This window comes from Dermacentor albipictus, chromosome 1 (genome assembly GCF_038994185.2).
Source record: "Dermacentor albipictus isolate Rhodes 1998 colony chromosome 1, USDA_Dalb.pri_finalv2, whole genome shotgun sequence".
NCBI lineage: Eukaryota > Metazoa > Arthropoda > Arachnida > Ixodida > Ixodidae > Dermacentor > Dermacentor albipictus.
Genome location: NC_091821.1, coordinates 172,006,842 through 172,028,792, shown reverse-complemented (window position 1 = coordinate 172,028,792; position 21,951 = coordinate 172,006,842). Strand labels below are relative to the sequence as shown.

General features: G+C 44.9%; 1 protein-coding gene and 1 non-coding gene across 20 annotated transcripts in view; both read left to right on the top strand.

Moving 5' to 3' along the window:
- The window catches only part of LOC135905756 (NACHT and WD repeat domain-containing protein 2), a 146,446-nt gene that overhangs the window by 33,781 nt on the left and 90,714 nt on the right, over positions 1 to 21,951 (top strand). For all 19 annotated transcript variants that reach the window (XR_010565475.1, XR_010565474.1, XR_010565477.1 and 16 more), the window contains 3 exons: positions 1,385 to 1,725; positions 6,136 to 6,339; positions 15,648 to 17,108. Coding sequence is in view for 10 of the 19 variants with exons in the window: in XM_065436801.1 (XP_065292873.1) it covers positions 1,385 to 1,725; positions 6,136 to 6,339; positions 15,648 to 17,108 (2,006 nt within the window). In the remaining 9 variants the exon portion in view is untranslated. The remainder of the gene's footprint in view (positions 1 to 1,384; positions 1,726 to 6,135; positions 6,340 to 15,647; positions 17,109 to 21,951) is intronic.
- Positions 15,222 to 15,294, top strand: TRNAL-CAA (transfer RNA leucine (anticodon CAA)). The gene has a single exon. It is a non-coding gene; the product is annotated as a tRNA-Leu (tRNA).

Genomic DNA, 21,951 nt, shown 5'->3' with positions numbered 1-21,951 from the left:
TGCCAACAAAACAGCACCTTGAATGCTATAGTCGCTGCAATAAAGGAGCTTGTTTCATTGAACAGTCATAAATTCACACCATGAATACTCTTAGTCACTGATGCATTGGAGCTTAATTCAGTACATAGCGTTCTTATATTCTTTTATTTGTGACTGAAGTTTATTAATATTTCAAGTAAAATTCTGTGGAACTTGAGCAGTACTGCATTGAGGGAAGTTGTCTTATTATTCGCAAACTATTCTAGAAGTATTTGACTCATATTTGTATTTGATTCAGTTTTCAAAATTATTATTCACCCACCCTTACCAGGATTCTTCTGTAGTGTATAACTGTTGCAAGATCATTTATCCTTAGAACTGCTCACCTAGGAACAAATTGATGAATTTGACCAAGGCGGTAATTTGGGCTAGTTTTGTTGATACCCAAATAGTGCTAAAAAAGACAAGGACGGACATAATAACGACAACATATGTCGCTAATTAAAGCCATCCATATTCAAAATTTATGAGACTGGTGCATGAGCACAGCTTCAGTATCACTATCTCCGGAAGAATTGGTGTATTTAAATTTGTCACGTATGTGTGGCGTTTTGACATAATCTTACATCCTAGTTGACGTGTGCAAGCAATCTATGTAAAGAAAGGCATGTTTCTCAAAATAAACAGTTGAAAGAAAATAGCGTCATGTGTTATCGTTCTTGTCCATCCTTGTCCTTTTAGCACTGTTTGATATCTCAAATTAATGAAAGCCATTTGTTTACTTTCTGCGTCAGAATGCACAATGGCTGTATTGTGTTAAACCTATTGTAATGAAATATGTGAAGGCCAAAAATGCCTCTGTAACCGTGTTGGTTTGAACTGGGATTGCCAAGTTCTTTGTCAGTACATATATTTCACTTCAATTTATGTTGCAGAAAGTGCAACCACTCAGAGAAGAAAGTAGATTTCTTATACATGTAAGAACCTTTCCAGCACACCCCTTTTTCAGCGTTTAATTTTAAGTGGAGATAGTGACAATACACTGAGTGATTTTAGCAATAATTTTCTCTGAAAAAAATTCTAATTAAATTATGGGGTTTTACATGCCAAAACCACTTTCTGATTATGAGGCACGCCGTAGTGGAGGACTCCGGAAATTTCGACCACCTAGGGTTTTTTAACGTGCACCTAAATCTAAATACACAGGTGTTTTCGCATTTCGCCCCCATCGGAATGCGGTCGCTGTGGCCAGGATTCAATCCTGCGACCTCGTGCTCAGCAGCCCAACACCATAGCCACTGAGCAACCACGGCGGGTCAATAATCTTTTCTAGAAAACATTTCAAGTATATGCATTGCACATCTGATATTGAATGTCACAGCTCTCTTTTCTTTATGTTGTGCAGGAATAGAGCAGCAGCTATATGTGGAGCTGGTGCAGCAGGCGCAGACATGCCTGTCGCTTTCGGAAACCTTGATAGGACGAACAGAGAAGCTTGTTCAGCTGGAGAAGTATCTTCGGAGCAAGCTGCGCCATCCAATCGTTTTGCATGGTGTCAGAGGCAGTGGCAAGAGCACTCTGCTTGCCAAGGTGGCTCAGATGTGCGAGACCTGGGTGCCTGATGCACCTGTCATTGTGCGCTTTGTGGGCACTTCACCTGATTCAGACACCCAGCAGCAGCTACTGCGAAGCATTTGTGAGCAGTGCTGTGCACTCTATGGAATGCACACAATATTCGCATCCAAGGTGTGAACTGGTTTCCTCTAGGTGGATTTCTTGAGGTGCATGTACAAAATTCATGGGTGTGGATATTATCAACACTGAAAATTGAATACTAATTTATTAAGCTTGTGTATTTCTCTGACAATGAAAATGATGGAAAACAAAACAAAAATGGGGGTCTCGGATGGGATGATTGGGCATCAATAGTAAGAGTTCATTTACAAATTGCCTGTTAATCCAACTGCTTAAGCCTGTGGCACTGCTGAATTATTTTAGCAGACTTTTTGTCATTTATTTGCCAGTCATTATTGTTATTATTATTATTATTATTATTATTAGTAGTAGTAGTAGTAGTAGTAGTAGTAGTAGTAGTAGTAGTAGTAGTAGTAGTAGTAGCAGCAGTGTTGTTATTAGTAGTAGTAGTATTTGCAATGCATATGCGATACGTATTCTGCCTGTATTGACATATTCCAGAGTTCACTTCTTGTGATTCTGTGCAAGCGTAGATAGTCACATTGTATGTTTAACTCACTTTCAAGCCTGCCTTCTTGTTTATTTTTTTCGTCTGTCTACACATGAGTGGTTTTTCTCCTATTTGTTCCTCTACTTGATATTGTTTTGTCTACCTCATTTGCTTCCCTGTATTTTGGTAGTATGTATATTGTTTTCTGCATTAACTTTTATTACACCAGTGGAGAGGCTTCATAACTGTTTCTGGGCACCCAAATAAATGTTTGAATTATTATTTTTTTTAACATAATTTCTTAATCGCCTATGGCAGATAGCACTATTCTACTGGCTGAGGTAGATTACTCAAGGAGGCAGACATTAATTGGCAATATAAATCACAGTGAGTATGTAGCTGATTAGCACATAAGGGCACATGTTGCAGGTGATGACTTAAAGCCCACGCATTCTCTGGGCACATCCACGTAAAATGTACTTGAAATTGGCGCATATTGAGGTAAATGCCATCAAACTTGCCTTCAGAATGCACTGTTGTTCCAGTTGCTTTTTAGTTGGCACGCGTCGTGATTTTTGGCTCTTGTCTCGGCCGTGGCTGTGCATGACTGTAAGCACGGCTGAGTGCATATGCAACCGTGCACCCTGCTTTAGAGGTATTCTGCCACATGGTGGTGGTGGTAGTGATGTTGAAGCAGGCGGGGTTGGCCTGGCATACATAGGCGGCAATTGTTCTGCCTGATCCTCCTTCGAGTTGAGATCAGGGGTGTGTCACCAGGTGTCGATGAGCCCCGTGTCTCGCAGGAAGGCTATCAGCAGTCGTTGCATTCTCTTCCTGAATGCCGCGGGCCCTCCGGGGAAAACGTCTTCAGAGGTCCTGTGCGTAAGACCGCTCTTTTGTAGGTTGTCGACCATCGCTTTTCTTTCTGTGTCAAACTGCGGGCATAGCCAAATGAAATGTTTGATGTCGCCAATGTCGCCACAGAAAACACCGAGTGGGGAAGCGCGAAGCCTAGTCTAGAACAACCAAGCTGGGGTGTACGCGGAGTCGGTCCTGATGCGGTATGAAAGCGTCGCTTGTTCGCGTGTAAATCCATGAGTCACACAGGATTCGTGTGGATTCTTGTGCATCTCTCTAAAGTGAAGGCGGATTGCACGCTTAGGGTTTTGAGAAGCTTTTGGAGCTTTCACTTTTGGGACACATGTCAGCGCTAGGCGTGCAAGGGCGTCAGCTTCCTCGTTTCCATCAATTCCTACATGTGATGGAATCCACTGAAACCTTATGTTAAATCCTTTGCTCGTTAGGTCGTCAATCAGTGCCAGAGACTGCCTTGTAAATTTCTCTAGAGGTAGGCTCCGATGTAATCTCTGTAATGCTGACTTGGAATCCGTCAGCACCATGACATCTCGTGCAGAAAAGGCCCGTAGTTTCCGCAAAACCGCAGTGATTGCGGCGCTTTCTACTGTTATAGAGGAAACTACGCGATCCAGTCGGCCAGACCATGACACATCAAGGGATGGTATGAAGAATGCCGCTGCACAGCTATCTGTGCGCACACCGAACCGTCTGTGTACACTTGTAGATGGCTTTGAAACACAGTGCTCAAGTGGTCCAGCACAATAAACTTTGCTTCAGCAGTTGAAATGGTGCGTTTCGTAGGTAGGTGGGATACATTGAGGCTGCAGGTAATGTCCGAAAAAGACCATGGCGGGTCAAGGCGACTTCGTTTAGGCCATTCCAATCCTAAAAATCGTAAGGTGTTCAGAGCCGCATGGAAATGTGAGCGAGTTCTTGCTCTTAGCCGCCGGAGAAGCGCTGTGCCTGCGTGTGACTCGCCCAGCCTTAATAGCTGCGTCAGCAAGGCCTGAGATGCCAAGAGGCGGAGTGGAAGAGACTCTGCCTCACTAGTGACTTTCTTGTTTGAAGCCGCCGTTGGAACTCCCATCGCCAAGCGAAGTCCCTTTCTGTGCACTGCCTCCAAGCGTTTGAATTGACTCGATGACGGTGATATCAGAGGGAGCTGATAGAGAATGCGGCTTGTTATCAGTGCAGCGTTCAGTTTAAGCATGGATATAGGATTGTTTCTCCAACGTACACCTGCCAATCGATGAAGTGCGTTGACCCTTTGCACTGATGCAGCCACAACACTTTCGACCGCACCACGCCATAGTAGCTTGTTGTCGATGGTGACGCCCAGGAATCGAACATGAGTTGCACGAAGAATTGAATGCCCTCTGATATTCAGCGTCAGACGTGTTGACTTGCGTCTCACTCCCGGGAAAAGCATGAAGGCAGATTTTTCTGCTGATAAAGATAGGCCAAGCATCAATAAATGGCGATCAAAGTGACGTGTGCAAAGAGTGGCTGTGCCGAGACTGCGTGGCACCATGTAAGCTGTCTTCCTGCGCATTTATTATTGGAGGTTGTGTAATTTCGAGTTTCGGTGACCTGTTGGAGTGAGAGACAGACAAAGCTTTTGCTCCCCGCTGCCGGCTCTTTTCCTGATAGCGTCATCCCAGTGGGGGCGATGCTATCAGCCACTGGGGCAGAGTGCACACAAAAGAGTGGCTGGCTTTGCTTAATTCGTACCGCCAATGTGAGAATATTGTCGACGCGGAATGAAACCTTATCATTCGTCGCCGACTCCCAAATTCATCAAAATTGTTTTCTCATTCAAAATTGCTTTTTTTGATTGCCCAATAATTTGTGAAATTCCGTGGCCCCTTTCTGTGTAAGAAAAATCGATTGGCAACTGTACTCATCTGCATAAAAGGTCAAATTTCAATACAATGAAATTTCAGTATAACGAATCAAATTGCTGATTTTACCTGCTTCATTATATCGAGGTTTAACTTGTGGGCTGATCGGCTCTGATTCGTACATGCAATGTGTGCCCTAAAGTGATTAATTAAGAAGGTAATTAGCGACATTTTGTTAGTTAATTATCCATTTAGATTTCTTTTGCAAGTAATATTTGCCTCTGAGTAATCTAGCTCAAGGAGTAGATCTGTACGGCCTGCCATGTTCTTCTGTTTTTGTATATTCTGTTATAATTAAATTCTGTTATAATTAAAATAATACTTTGTATATGTTCTCCTAAGACTGGAATTGTGATTTCGTGATTTCATGTTTATCAATAAATATTTTTCGCTCACTAAAATAAACACTCAGCTACTTTTCTTTTTCTTCACTTATAAGGCATGAAGATTAATCCTTGTTAATAGTTAGCCCTCAACATTCTCACTTTGAAATTGTGTCTTCACTTATTCATAGCAATCGTATATTAGAAAGGCATCCTGGAAGTGTCAGTACATGATAGGTAAAGCTAATCTTGTCTTTGCAGTGTAAAGGAGAAAAATTGTGCACCTGAGTGTAGCATGAAACTACAAAGGTAACCAGTGCAGGTGCCTCAGAAAGAAAGCTCCGCTGTTAAAGAAAATTTTCTCATGATGTGGAAATCGAACCTGGACCAACAATTTTCTGGGGTGGTCCCTCTATTATCTGGCTAACCAGGAAGCTTGCAAGTAGCAGTGCAAGGCCAACTTAATCATCTTGCAGTGCAGAAACACTGTGTGAGCAAATCAGTTATGAGGAAGGCTGCAAGGTGCAGGTAGTGAAAAGCTTCCATCACGTTGACATTCATCTGAAGTGGAATACAACTTTTTTTTTTTTTCAGTTCATGAATCTGCTGCCATCTTCTGGATTTCCGCAGAAGTAATTTTCTCAAAAAGGAACTGTAATGTAAAAGAACAATGTAGCTAAGGGATGTTATTTTACATTGTAGAAAAGCTTTAGTCATTAGTCTTCAGACTTACTGCTATTGCTTATTTTTTATGCATAGCAGCAAAGTAGCAAAGCGTCTTCAGGTAAATACTTGTCCTGTGCACTGGAGTCCTGAAAATACGTTAGATGTTTTGTGCCACTTTGATTTCTTGGACCTTACACTTTTACTCTTGATTGTTTTCTTTTAGAGTATTGCTGAGCAGCGGGAGGTACTAGGCATTCTCTTGGACAAGGTGTCATCTCATAGGCCTCTCATCATCCTCCTTGATGGATTGGACCAGGTGACCAAGCATAGTGCTTGCACCTTTGACTGGCTACCATCTGAATTGCCTCCCTATGTCAAGGTTGTGCTTACAGTCCGTGATGGAAGCAAAGAACTCGATGGCCTCAAGGTGAAACACTGCAGCGTTCGATGACTTGCACTTCTTGCTTGGCAGATTTAATTCTGCACATCTAAAGCAATAGTGTTGTGAAATTATTCACTTTATTCTGAAGCCATCAATATTCCATCAGTGTATTATGAAAAATGTTAACAAGAATGAGCAAAAGTTTGCAGTTGTCAAATAGGCAAAAGAAAAAAAAGAACAAGAGAATAACAGCATATTGAATGAAACTGCACTTGAACAAGTTTAATTTTACATGATTGCAGCACCATTGCTCCGCACAGTAAGCAGTAAACAACAAAGAAAACAAAGACATGGCTGCAAGTTCCGCACAGAAGCTCACGCTGTGGATTCCTTTGAAAACAGAACTGAAAAGCACACTGAACACCATGCAAAAGCAAATCAGTAAGAAAAGTGACAATATAAATCATGAATTTCAAGAATGCACAGCAAGGTAATAATAGAAAGGTCAGATTTTGAGATGATTATTAAGCAGCTGTGTAAACTTCAGGGGGTTACGATCATCGGCAACTCTGTCTGGTAAATTGTTCCACTCTGCAGTGGTGCATGGTAAAAAAGATTGATTAGAAGAAGCTGTTGAGCCATGCAAGTACTGGATGCTGCAAGAGTTAAAAGGCCGATGCAATTGATGCAGCAATTGAACGTTGGAATGCATTGCCTGGAAATGTTCGTTCATTGCCCCTGACCGACTTTTGTCTGCAATTGACATACAACGTTATTGCCACTCCTGCTATAGCCCAAGATTGGCTGCAGTATGTAAAAATAAAATAAATAAAATAATGATGATAAGGGTTGATAAGGGTTTATACTGGTCGGATCAAGTTTGATAAGATTGATAATGACACTGGGCTATGTGGAGATGAGCGAGTGACACAATGCTTACATATACTTAAACAACTGCAGTGAAGTTTCTGCCGTAAATTTTGTTCATCAGTCCTTCAAGATTTTCACAGTTGTTACCGGTGCAATGGGTGCAGGGAGTCTACCAATTGGGAAAACCGGGAAAACCGGGAAAACCGGGAATTCTCAGGGATTTTGAGTAGTCTGGAAAAACTCAGGGAAAACTCAGGGAATTTGTGCCTCTATCGGGGAAAATCACCTGTAATTTTATTGAAAGGGTCGAAAGCCGCGGTAATGCTGGCTCGAGTAACAGACCGGAATCGTAATGAATCGTCTTTGACACCCTGTCGTCAGCTGGAAAAGTTGCCAGTGTACAGTCAATGACCGACTTTCCAGATTCCCAATAATTTACACAGCTTCGCAACCCCACCCCGCACCGCATGGAGTCAATGTATCAGAACATCTGAAATTTCAGCGCAAGAACCTTTCGCCGTGCGATTTTCCGGCGCTTTTTGCCATGACCGGAGGTCCGAAAGGGCATTAATCAAAGCCATCACCGCTGCCATTTTGATTACCTCGCCACCTTGAACCGGCGCTCCTGCACGCAGATCTGCTGGCACCCGTAGCCACCACTGCGGCAACGCTAGACCTAGCTGCTTCGACGTTCGCTATTAAGCGTCTTGCTGTTGGCTGCCATATTTTCCATTGAAAGGATTTGCTGCTGTCAACAATGCCACCGACTCCGCCTTTGTGGTCCTCGTGATTGGCTTAGAAGCTTTGAAAACACGGTGCATTACATAATGCCGGTTTCCGAGAGTCAGCTGCGCCTCTGTACAGAAATGTTACTTGGTGAAGCATACGCAAAATTGTTGCAGTGAAGCATAACAGGTATGAGAAGGGGCTATTGCCATGGGACGCAGTATGTATTCCTTAATTATACATGCGTGCACCCGGTATCTCCTGTCACAGTACGAGCACTGATATCCCTAATACGTGTACCAACAGGCCTTCAGAGCGTTTTCGAATGTGCCTGGGGCGGTTTGAGCCCTTAAGGGCAGTAAATGACATGCATTTATTTTTTCCAACTGGCCGATTTTTCGGACGTTTTTGCGGCCCCTAGGGAGTTCGAAAAATCGGACGTGGACTGTGCAACTGACCAGAAGATGCTTCAAATGGTCCGTGGGGCGAACGAGTGGCGGAAGGAAGACAAGAACAAAAAGGATCTACGCATTCAGGAATGAAAGGGAAAGGAAGCGTGTTGGCTGATGCTGAGATGCAGGTGTCCCTCATCCAAACCGAAACAAACTTGTGGCGACACTTTCTGCGCATATTTCCACGCAGCCTCCGCCTTGTTATCATCCGGCCCAGCGTAACACGGCTACACGCTGGACTGCGTTACTGATAAAACATAGCGCCACCGCTGCGTCACCCGAGGTATGCGTCACCGACGATGGCTACAAAAACAGGCTGCCCAGCTGGGAAGAGTGGCTTTTTTCCTTCCGCTACCTAGGCGAGCGTAGCGTTGGTATGCTCGTCCGCTGCCATCGCTAATCGAATAAACAGTTGTTACATTTTTATGTTGGGATTCGTACTTCAGCAGACACGACACTCCACATCTAGTGACCCGGACAACGGACAATAATGAATCGCCATGGATGAGCAAGACGGCCTTCAACGACAGCTGGAGCATCTCCAGAGGCAGCTTCACATTCAGCAGGTGATCCAGAAGCAAGAGCAACAGCTTCAGGAATGGCACGGTCAACTCAATGATTCCGTGCAACAGCATCCTGCCGGCTCCGCCGTGGACGTTGGAACCCTGGCAGACGGCGTCTGGCATGTCACTGTCAAGCTTCAGCCATTTTGGGCCGACTCACTCGAGGTATGGTTCGCCCAAGCCGAGGGCCAGTTCTCCACTGCGCACATCACGTAAGACCGGACCCGCTATGATTATGTCGTCGCCCACCTCGATGCCCGCTACGCCAACGAGGTCCAGGATATCCTTGCCAACCCACCAACGGCCAACCTTTACAAACACCTCAATACTGAACTCATCCACCGACTGTCACTCTCGGAAGACCAGAAGGTGCGACAACTTCAGTCCCCAGAACTTTATTCTTTATTCAGACATATCCCCGCTTAGCCCGAAAGCGTTACAGCAGGGGGGTTACAAGCATGAAAAGAATACATCTTGATTCTCACGCGCACACCTGTTCACATGACAGTCTATTCCACTGAGCGATAGTTTTTACAAAAAAAGAGTTGGCATACAGGCCCGTCCTAGCCCGGTATTCTCTAATTTTGCACTGGTGGTCAGTGCGTGCCGATATATAGTTTGGCGGCTGAGCTCAAGCCTTCGCAGCTCCTCTGCCACATGCATGCTCTCGCGGGAAACATGGAAGCCCAGGATTCCTTACTGCGAGCACTTTGGCTTCAATGACTTCCGCCGCATGTCCAGCAATTCTGCACGCTCAGCTTACGCTACTTCTCGACCAACTTGCCAAGATCACTGATCGCGTCATCGAGGTCTCTTTTTCGCAGTTGTCACCCAGCATCCAGGCTGTCGCTGCACGGCTGAACACCACAGAGCTTGCGCGCCGTATCGACGATATCAATCCACAGCTCAGCTCCATTCAATGACACCTGGATCGACACTTGCCGACGCGCCACTCTCAAAGCCGTGACCGTAACACCACCCCGTTGCAGCAGCCTGGTGACGACGACCGGTGCTACTACCATCAAAGCTTTGGGGACATAGCACGACAGTGTCGACCACCCTGCTCTGCTGGACATAAGGGAAACGACAACGGCAGCTCGTAGACACGGCTGCGAGCTGCCAACCTGGAGGCCGTCGCATCTTCGTCACCGACTAAATTACAAAGCAGCGGTTCCTTGTCGACAGTGGTTCCTACATTTGCTGCCACCCATGAGCCCATCATCAAGGTACTCGTCCTCCTATGTCTATCGAGCTCAGCGCGGCAAACCAGTCCACAATCAATACTTACGGCTTCCTCCGCCTGCATGTCCAGCTTAAAAACCTATGCCGTGGCCTTCATTGGAATTTTGTCATCGCCGATGTCTTCGAACCAATCATTGGCTCAGACTTTTTGGCACACTACAACCTCCTTCCGGACTGCCGCCACGACGGTCTCATTGACGCAACAATGGGACATTCTTCGCCAGGACAGCGAACAAGTACCCACCAGCCAAGCATCAAAGTACTCGGTGTTGAAAATCATTCACCGTACCACGCCATCCTCGCCGAATTTCCCGGTTTGACGCGCCCTAGCGGGTCGCCACATGATGTGCAGCACACCACTGTGCACTACATCCGAACCACCCCAGGCCCCCCCCCCCCCCCGGCTTTTTGCCGCACCCGTCGCCTTCCCCGGACCGCATGCGCATAGCCAAAGCATAGCCAAAGCCTCGCCATATCACCTTGTCCCGAAGAAGACCGAAGGCTGGCAGCTCTGTGGGGACTACTGTACCCTCAACGCCCGCACAATTTCGAACAGGTACTCCGTTCACCACATACAGGACTTCGCCCATCGCATTTATGGCTGCTATGTTTTTTCCATGCTGGACTTGGTGAAGGCCTACACGCAGATACCCGTCAATCCGGACGACGTCCCGAAAACTGCAATCATTACACCTTTCGGCTTGTTCGAGTTACCTTCATGAGCTTTGGCCTGAGGAACGCTGGACAAACCTTGCAACGCTTCATCGACGAAGTCGTCCGTGGCCTCGACTTCTGCTACGTCTATCTTGACGACAGATTGGTCTTTTCCCACAACACCGACAAACACCACAGGCACCTTCGTCTACTTTTCCAATGCCTTGATGACCACAGCCTACTCGTCAATGTCCCATAGAGCACGCTCGGTGCTTCAGTCACCGAATTCCTCAGCCTTGAAGTTTCATCAGAGGGAACTCGACCTTTGCCTCACCGCATCTCAGACTTGCAAAATTACCCTCAACCCACCACCGCTAAAGACCTTCACCGTTTCTTCGGCATGCTTAACTTTTACAGGCGTTTCTTGCCACACGCAGCTGACTACCAGGCTCCCCTCCATGATGCCTTGGCTGGTCTACGAGAAAACCAACCCGCGACGTGGATACCGGCTTTAACACAACTTTTCGAAGAATGCAGAGCTGCTCTCTGCACCGCCACACTTCTCTCCCATCCTGTGCCAGACGCTCTCTTGGGGCTCTTCACGGACGCCTCTAGCTTCGCCGTTGACGCCGCCCTTATGAAACGCGTAGACAGCACCTGGCATCCCTTGGCGTTCTTCTCCAAGAAACTCTCACCTCCGAAAACGACCCCTTCTGCGGCCAGTCCCACCAACGAAACCACGACCCCTGTCCCGTCGAGTCCGCCAGCTTACTAAAAGAACTTTTGGCAATATACGAAGCAGTTCAACACTTTCGCCACATTCTCGAAGCACAGCACTGCACTATCTACACCAACCATAAACCTCTGACCTACGCTTTCTCTCAACGCCGCGACAAACTCCCGCCAGTCCAGCAGAACCAGCTCTCGTTCATTGCCCAGTTTACCAACGACATCCAACATAGCAGGAAGGACAACGTGATCGCCGACGTGCTTTCACGTGTGGCAGCTATCAGCTCTTCGCAGATAACAGCTGACGTCCTCATCAAGGCCCAGACTACGGATGTCAAGCTGCATGAACTTCTTGAGGGCGGGTCCTCACTACAGCTGCAACAAGTCTCCATACCTGGATCGATGACTATCTACTGCGACATGTCAACAGCACGAAGCAGGCCTTATGTGCCCCTTTCCCATCGCCGTGGCCTCTTCAACCAGCTGCATAATCTCGGCCATCCCAGCATACGCGTCTCTACACGCCTCGTGGCTGACCGCTATGTCTGGCCCTCCATGCAGCAGAATTTCCGCACCTGGGCGCACTCCTGCATTCAATGCCAGCGCTAAAGTCACCAGGCATGTCACTTCACCGCTCGGAGCATTCCCCCAGCCCTCTGGTCAGTTTCAACACATCCACCTTGATATCATAGGGCCCTTTCCCCCAGCTGGACCCTATCGCTACTGTCTCACCACCATTGATCGGTATACTTGATGGCCTGAGGCATGGCCCCTCGAGGGAATCACCACAGAAGACGTCGCCTCTGCCTTCTTCACCGGCTGGATTGCTCGCTTCGGGCCCCCTCGCCGCATCCCCACCAACCAAGGACGACAGTTTGAATCGCACCTTTTTAGGCTCCTCGGGCTGACCATCAAGTTTGAGCGCTCGAGGACCACCATCTACCACCCCTGCGTCAACGGGATGAGGATGATCGAGCCCTTCCACCGACAGTTCACAGCAGCCATCATGTGCCACCCGAACTCAGTCTGGCTCAAAGTGATTCTAGCCATCGCCCTAGGTCTTTGCGCCACCTTCAAGCCGGACATTCAGGCTACACCCGCAGAGTTCGTCTACGGGGAACCACTCCGTCGCCCAGGCGAATTTCTTGCTGCACAACCATCCACCACTGCAACGTCAAATCCCACCGATTTCATCGCCCGGCTCCGACACACGATCGCTGCACTCCGCCCGTCACATGCAGCTCACCACTGTAAGACTGCCCCTTTCGTCTTCAAGGATCTGGCAACGTGCACGCACACTTTTCTCCACGACGACACCGCCGATAGGCCTTTCCAACCACCTTACATGGGACCCTACCCAGTTGTCTGTCGTGACAACAAAACCTTCACCCTGCGCGTTAACGGGAACGATGTCCGCGTCTCTATCGACCAACTGAAGCCAGCCTACATCGATTCCGCCGAACCAAGAAATACCTACCAGTGTACCCAGAGGCATCCATCCACGACTCCCGACATCACAACCTGCTTCTGTCACTCCACACTATAGACGTCGGATACGCCGTACAGATTTTTACAAGCCCTGAGGGCTCTCCACTCCGTGGGGGGGTGATGTGGTGACACACTCTGTGCATATTGCTACGCAGCCTCTGCCTTGTTATCATCCGGCCCAGCGTAACACGAATACACGCTGGACTGCGTTACTGATAAAACATAGCGCCACCACTGCGTCACCCGAGGTATGCATTACCGCCGGTGGCTACAAAAACAGGCTGCCTGGCTTGGAAGAGTGGCTCTTTTACTTCCGCTACCGAGGCAAGCGTAGCGTTGGTATGCTCGTCCGCTGCCATCGCTAATCGAACAAACAGTTGTTACGTTTTTATGTTGGGATTGGTCCTTCAGCAGACACGACATCCCACAAACTCTTTAAAGCAATGAAACACAACACTGAGGTGTTGTGCGCGGGCTTAGAGTATGTCAGGACAGTTGAGGTTGACTTACGAGCTGTTGAGAGAGAATCTCAATTGTGACAAAGTTCGGGCCTCATACGACTGAGCTTGCTATCAGTTGATAGAAATAGCTCGTATTCGAAAATATTTGCTTCTGTATGCATCTCCTTTTTTTGTATTTGAGAATGTCCGACTCTATTTGCGATTTTTTTTTCGAAGACATATTATTTGCTGTGCATTTTACTAGCGGCTGCCTTCTATTCTCTTTTTGAATAACATAAACACTGCTCCTTAGTGTTAAACTGGATTAAGTCGTTTATTTTTTAAAATTTTTTTTTCATATGCTTACTAGAGAGTGACAGCATCGGGTTACATGGTTTCAGCCCGTCTTGACATAATACATAGTTCTGCATCACTCGGGGAATTTTGCAAAGGCACTCAGGGAAAGCCAGGAAAACACGGAGAAATTGGAAATGTCAACTTGGTAGACACCCTGTGGGTGCTATATCATGCTCTTCACAATACCAATTTGTACTTCTGCGAGCTGCCACTACTGTTACATTAGCTATATTACTGTAAAATTGTGATTGATAGTGATAGGGTTAGCAAGGATTTGGAATTTTAACCATATTAGGAAATTTGATGATGATCATGGTAATACTAGCAGTGTGCATAATGTTTCATGGCCTCATGAGTTGCAGATGTGCCCAATATTTTGGTTTTCAAACGCGTTACAGCCAAGACAACTTCTGATGTAACTGTTTATAGTACAGAACTGGCTCTAATATGACCTTTTCTGACTCCCGTTTACCCTCCTAATGGTGTCTTGATATACACGGACCATATACTCCATGTATACACGTACTGCTTATCATGCAGCTGCGGGACATGAACTATAGCTTAACTCTTCATTTCGCAAAAAACAAGTTCCCACAAATTTTCATTTTTCCCGAAAACAATAACTGACTGGAATTCACTATCTGAAAAGCTCTTCACATGTGGAAAGGATAACAAGCGGAAATTACTTGTGCTGAATAAATGAAATAAAGAAGCAATAAATTAGTGGAAATTAAAGTGGATGAAAAAACAACTTGCCGCAGGTGGGAGCTGAACCCACAACCTTCGCATTTCGCGTGCGATGCTCTACCAATTGAGCTACCGCGGCGGCGTTTCCCCATCCACTTTCTTGTGTATTTATGTGTACTTCTAGAACCCTGGGAGTGTTAGCCAGCGCCACCACTCATAGACCTTGGCGGCGGACGTGGAACGTCGTTTTTGCCGCAGGCGTCACGAGAACGTGATCTTTTTGGGTGAAGGCAACTCGTCAATAAACCCACATATGCTTCCTGAAGGCATCAATGTTGCCAGGTTCGAGACCCTCGTTATGTAATAAACGAGAAGAAAGGGGGTTAACTGAGGGGCCCGATTTTTATTAGTCATATCATGAGAAGCCAACAAACACTGACACCAAGGATAACATAGGGGAAATTACTTGTGCTGAATAAATGAAATAAAGAAACAATAAGTTAGTGGAAATTAAAGTGGATGAAAAAACAACTTGCCGCAGGTGGGAGCCGAACCCACAACCTTCGCATTTCACCCAAAAAGATCACGTTCTCGTGACGCCTGCGGCAAAAACGACGTTCCACGTCCGCCGCCAAGGTCTATGAGTGGTGGCGCTGGCTAACACTCCCAGGGTTCTAGAAGTACACATAAATACACAAGAAAGTGGATGGGGAAACGCCGCCGCGGTAGCTCAATTGGTAGAGCATCGCACGCAAAATGCGAAGGTTGTGGGTTCGGCTCCCACCTGCGGCAAGTTGTTTTTTCATCCACTTTAATTTCCACTAATTTATTGTTTCTTTATTTCATTTATTAAGCACAAGTAATTTCCCCTATGTTATCCTTGGTGTCAGTGTTTGTTGGCTTCTCATGATATGACTAACAAAAATCGGGCCCCTCGGTTAACCCCCTTTCTTCTTGTTTATTTGGTGTTTCGAAATTCATAGTAGCACAGTAAAATAGTTTTTCATTAAAAGGAAAGGTTTTTGCCTGGAGATTTCTCAAACCTTTGTTAATCTAATAATGTTGTTAATACGAAGTTTGTAGTAGTGAGATCTCGCTTATAATTTCGAACAATTCAATTGCTGCTGTTTTGTGTCTCATTCCAGGCTAAACTCAAGAATCAGGAGCAATGTTTTATAGACTTGGGACCCTGTGGTGTAGAGCAATGCAAGAACATTTTCCGCAAATCTTTGGAAAGACGTAGCAGAACTGTGAGTGCTAAGCAATTTGAAAGTGTTAGTGCATCATTACAGCAGTCACCAAGCCCTCTATTTGCCACACTTCTAGCAAGCGCTGTGTCACACTGGCATGGAACAGATGAACCCTCCATATTTCACTCTGAAGCCGAAGTAGTGTCTTTCCTTCATGATCAACTAAAGAAGGAGGTGCATCCCAAAGTCACATCCTTAGTATTGGGACTCTTGAGTGCCTCACGCCACGGACTTTCTGACAAAGAAATTATTGATGTAGTCTCCTCAAATGAATCGCTGCTTACTGAAATGCCTCTCTTGCATCGCAAGAGGCTACTGACACAATGCCCATTTGCTGTCTGGGCCTTGGTGCGAGTGGGCTTGGACAATTTTCTAAGGGTCAGGGTTGTGGAGGGTTACGTGCTCAACACGTGGTGTAGTGATTCATTTCGGACGTTGTGCACAGAACACCACCCAAGTTTGGAGGCTACTCATGTGTGCACACTGGCACTCTTCGACTATTTTCAGTCTGTCTCAAGCACGGATGTCTTATCAATTACAAGTGCAAATGAAGCAGACAAAGGGAGCCAGTGTGTTCTCCCCCATGTCCCCAAAAATGCTGTTTTTTCGAACCGACGAAAACATAATGAGCTGCCTTTCTACTGTCTTCATCTCAACTATCTGGCACGTGAAAATTTGGCAAGTGTTGATACACTTTTGTCAAGACTTCAGGTGGCTAATGGCCCAGCTGGTGACAGTGCGCCTGTAAAATGCAGTGACAGTAGTGACAGCAGTGAAGCTCTTGGACAGATTGTTCGGAGCCAATTTCTGCTGAATCCTGAGTGGCTACAGATAAAGGTCTGCTGCTGTGACCCCTACTTTCTGCTTGAAGAGCTCGACATGTTCCTGAAGTTGAATCCTGCTGACACAGAGTGTGCTATGCTTCGGGAACTGGTTCAGTTGTCCAGCTATGCATTGCGCTATGATGGAAGGCAATTTGCAGCGCATGTAACAGCACGGTTTCGAAAGATAATTGCCAGTGAAGTATCTGGTCTAAAATTTCCCCATCTAAAGAACCTCTATGAAATGGCACGTCGGTTTCCCTCTTTGGTGCCAGTCAGTGACTATCTGCGCGAACCATCCAAGGAGCCAGCATCAACAGCTTCACATGAAGAGGAGAAGGGCCGAACATTGGGGCAGCTGTACACCATCAAAGGTGATGCCAGTCACATGGTGTCGCTCAACCGCAGTGACCTGTTAGTGTGGGATGTGTTTGGTGAGAGCATCGTGCGGCGCCTTACCGGCTTGTCGGAGCCCCGGGACCTCAAAATGGTGGACCGCTTCCGTGCCTTAGTGCTCTGCAACCGGGAACTTAAGGTATGTGCAGTAGAATAGGTAGTGTAGCCACCAGATTCTGTGTACCATACTTTAATTGCATTCTACTACTGAAAAGCTCTGCCAAGAAGTTTGAAGTCTATGTGTATATGAGATATATAGGTCAGTCATTAACGCCTGCTCGTATAAATAAAAAGCTTTACAAGACTTACTTTAATACCAGCAGGAAAGGATATTACAAGTCTGTTATTTGGAAAGTTCACCTCGGCAGAACTCAACTAAATCAATGTAAAACTAAAAAAGGTCCCTGAGCCACAGTATGCTTCTGTTAATTATGAAATTGGCCTTCCTGAGATAATTCAAACTTGGCTCGTCAGCACGCATCACCTGACCTGAATCGTTACCCCAACGGCTGCAGCATCTGTCTTGGCAGAGCTGGAAATAGTGAATGCGTAAAAGACATTATCTCGCCAAAAACACCGTCTTCTTTTTCGGCAGATTTTGAAGCGAAAACATCAGCTCACGCTCGGTGATTAGTTTACCTGATTCTAATTCTAACCTCTGCATTTTTCTCCAGGAAGATTGGTCTGAAGATTTCCTGATAATTATAATTGGATGTGAAACAAAAACTTCATCAGAGCCACCTTCATTGCTGTTGTCATTGCAAATGGCAGCAAAACATGTTCTTGTGTAAGATGATTACAACAATGTTCTGCTTTCAAGCTTTGATTACATAAGCTCATTAAAAGATACAATATTTCACTTGGCAGCAGAGTCACGTCACATGTTTTCGGTACTCCAGACTTGCGTGCATTGCAGCACGAACTGGCAAAGTGGTTAGCCTAGGCATGGTTCACCATCCTATTTGCAATTGTAGCGAAGTAATAAAAAAAGTTTGAAATGTCAAATGCAATGGACTGTAAGTAAGACAACTTGTGGTCCTTGGACAGTGATCAAGTGCCGTCTCAGACTGATGATGATAGACATTAAGTGTGAATAAATATTGGTTCTGTTAAGGTTAACTCTGCTGGCTACATATTCTTTGTAATTACCAGAATTGGAGGCATGCTACTTTTATTTTCGATTAAAAAAAAATCAGCTGCACAATGTTTCATACTGTGAACTCGCAAAATTCTGATGGAAGTGGAATGTAGAAGTGCTTGTGTACTGTGCCTTGGTACACGTTAAAGAACCCCAGGTGGTTGAAAGAAGATAACCTGGAGCCCTCCACTATGCCGTTCCTCATAACCCACTGTTTAGTTTTGGGATTCTAAACCTCATAAATTTAATTATGAACCCACAAAAACTGGTATGCATTAGAATTGGGTAACTACTGCTAAATAAACCATCACTGTATTTGGATGTTTTTCTGCCTCTCATTTAATTGTACCTGCTGTATAATTTGACCAATTATGTCGGTCTCGTCAGTATCGAATTATTGGAAGTCGACTATATTTATTTCATCAGCGCATTCAGCTCAACAGAGTTCATCTTAAAAGAGGCCTTTAACTGCATTTGGGCCCGCCCAATATTTAGACTCATTCCATTCTAGTTTGTGCTAAGAAAGGGCAATTTTCTTTTGTTCACCATTTTCATTCAGTCCACATAACTCTCAGCTCAGTCATGCCCTTGTATTGATACTGACAGCTGTAGCTGTGAATTTTTTTTCATTACCAGCATTGTGCTTCTCTCGTATAACTGTTTTTAGTCTAGCAGCTATTTATTAGCTTAACTGGCTGTAGAAAGAATGGCAAGACTTAACTAGCTCATCATTACCAAATGCAGTAAGTAACAAAATACAACGAGGGAACACTGACTGGTGTAAGCTTTTCAGCATACGGCCACAAAGCAGAGTACCTGCATGTGCCTCACAGAGTGAGCTTCACGCAAGTACCATCTTCATACAAAATAAAGGTTGTTCAAAAAATCAATTTGTGAACTCAATTTTCATAGGACAAACAAAAGTTCATATTCCAATGTTGTGATACTAATGGATGCTGTGAAAATATTTATCAGCATACCTTCACTCATGTGAATAAGACTTTGTGGTTGCCTATGTTACAGTATTTACTGATTCTAACTCACCACCGAATCTAACACTTGCCCAATTTTCACGGGTATAAGGAAAATAAAAGTGCACCTGAATGTAACATGCACCTGAATGTAAGATGCCCTTAATTTATAAAAGAAAATATAGCATGCACCCAGCATTCATGATCAGAAAAAGCAAGGCATGCAGAATTTACTTTCACAAAAAGGATTTTTTTTCGTGCTTTTTCTCTTTTTTGTTTCTTTAGTTAGCATTTATAATGAAAGTGGTGTATCACCATCACCATTTGTGCTTTATTAGCTACGGATACCAAGAACACAAGAGTAGTATTCTCTAGCTTTAAGAGATACTGCTATCACTTTTGCGAGATTTTACACAACTCTTTTATTGGACTTGTCAAAGTATGCAGCTGACAATGTTCCTAGCACTGTGCACAGATAGCAAGCTTGGCGCAGTGCCGGAGACACTGGTGGCTGTATACACCAGCGCATACTGTGTGGAGCCACACTGAATCTCACGAAAGTGATAGTACCCCCGAAAGTGATTTGACCAAGAATACCGCTCCAGGTCCTATTTGAGCACAAAATGAACCAACAACAACCTTCACAAAAACGTACTCTATCACCATGATGCTGCATCTGACGGCTCTTTTGGTCGGCTGTTGCCAGCACCACGAACATGGTTTTGGTTTCAGTATCTAATTGTAACGAACAGGCAATTTTCTTACCCATTTTCTCAGAAGAAAGGTGTGTTAGGTTTGGATAAATACAGTACTGCACAGAAATGGTAGCATTTTGCAACTGATCTTGTGAGACAGAGATGCTCCCTTATCCACTTTTAGCATTCCTGTAGTAGACAAAGAGCCAGAGAGCTGAAATGAAAAGCAGCATCCCATTTAAATTTCAGTTGTGCACTCACAAGAGAAATGCAAATAGGGACGAAAAGGTAAATTTTGGTTAGATGTTTCGCGTGGTAGAAGCAAGGCAAATTATAGGATTGAGCAAACGAAAGGTTTTTTTTCCTGTGTTCTGTGCAATATGCCTACGTAAATTGCTGTGGCATCAGGTGCCCGAGAAGTTGCCCTGCACATGCCACACATCTTGCACACTGTGCATCACTACTGGGTACACTGTGCATCACTACTGGGTACACTGTGCATCACTACTGGGCTATTGCTTAATGCAGACATTTTTCATCTGCACAGTGGCAGCAGAGTGCCTGCATTACAATATGAGCTCCCAGATCTCTGGCTGTATTGACCTTTGGGGGGGAAGTGTGCATTCTGTTTTAAGCTTAGCTACTACTGTGAGGTATGCTGAGGTGGATCCCTTACTGGAGCTTTACCGATGCTGTGAAAGCCAAAACATGCCATTCTTTTACGAGGGAATGCATGAGAGTATCAAAAGTGACACAGATTGTAAACTCAGACAAGGCTTTGAAATTAAGTAAAAGTTTCAGAGCATGCTTCTGAGTCCTTCATATGAAAATAACAAAAAATAACGCCAAGGAAAGTATGGAAGAAACAAACTTTATTGCTGTTACTAAATTTTCGAATTAAATGTGCATAGTATTTAAATTTTTACACTTTATATGGAGGTTTTTGGCTCACACTGGCAGCAAGCTGTACTGTCTGCTTTTCTTTTATTTTTTTAAACAAAACCAAATTATCACAAATTTAGTTAGTATGTTGAATTACTTTGGGAATTCAGTAACAATAAAGGAGTTAATTTCTCTCGGGCTTTTCTTGGCTTCACTGTCTGTCAGGCTCATGTGGGCAAATAAAAATATGAAGCTCCTTGGTTCCTATGATTATTCTCATTCACTTACTGAGCCTTGTCGCTTACCCCACTGCATACTCATCAAAGCTTGCTTGAGTAGTGAATAAAATGAGAGCTTGGTGTCGCAAGGGTTTGGACAAGGTATTAAAATGTATATGAAGGGGTTATTGCTAATGTACTGTATAGAGCATGGGTGAGAGATAAAATTGCTGCAGGGGTCATATAAGGTATTTGTTTGAGATGAACAACATGGAGTGATTTGCTTGGTGCAGTATTAAACTCACAGTCATGATGAGCCTGTTGCATTTTTTTACCTGCAATTGAAATATGGAACAGCTTTGATGCATGTTGCCGTTATGCTGATGTTTCACCGTTAGTGCTGTTTTTTCGGAGATTGCCTAATACTGTTGCCTAAGCAGTAGCTGCCTGAGAAGGGTAGGAATTCAGCCTTATTGGTATGACACGCAACAAGTGAAGCCCAATAAACAAGGACAGAAAGAGGGTACAACACAGACCCCAACATAGCACATGTGGTGTGCCCTCCTTCTATCGTTGTTTATTGTTCTTCAATTGCAGTATGCTGCCTCTTATTAGTATTGCTTAAGTAGTATTAGAGGGGCTCTCTTAACTTTAAGGGCTCACTTTTTTCGAACTTATGGTACCATATTGGCTCAACTTTTTATGGCATGAAACATTTCAGTAACTTGTTCATGATACAAAACTAAGTCTAAAAACATTGTATGGCGAAAATAATTCTTTATTTGTTATTATAAATTGAGAACTGCACTCCTAGAAGTCTGCGAAAAAAATAGGTTTGTTTGAACAGCGGTACTGCTTAAAATGTGCACTAAAAGTCAGTCCCAACGAACCTTTGAATTCGAAATGTGGAGCTCTCACCGGCACACTGGTAAGATCTATGCGACACCACTCACAGAAGCCGGCAGCCATATCATCCCCACGTTCTTTGCCTTTGGACTCAGTGTCGTCTAAAGTGTCATCACTGTCTTGTTTGTTTGAAGAATGAAACACAAAGTCAACATCCTCATCACTTTTGCTG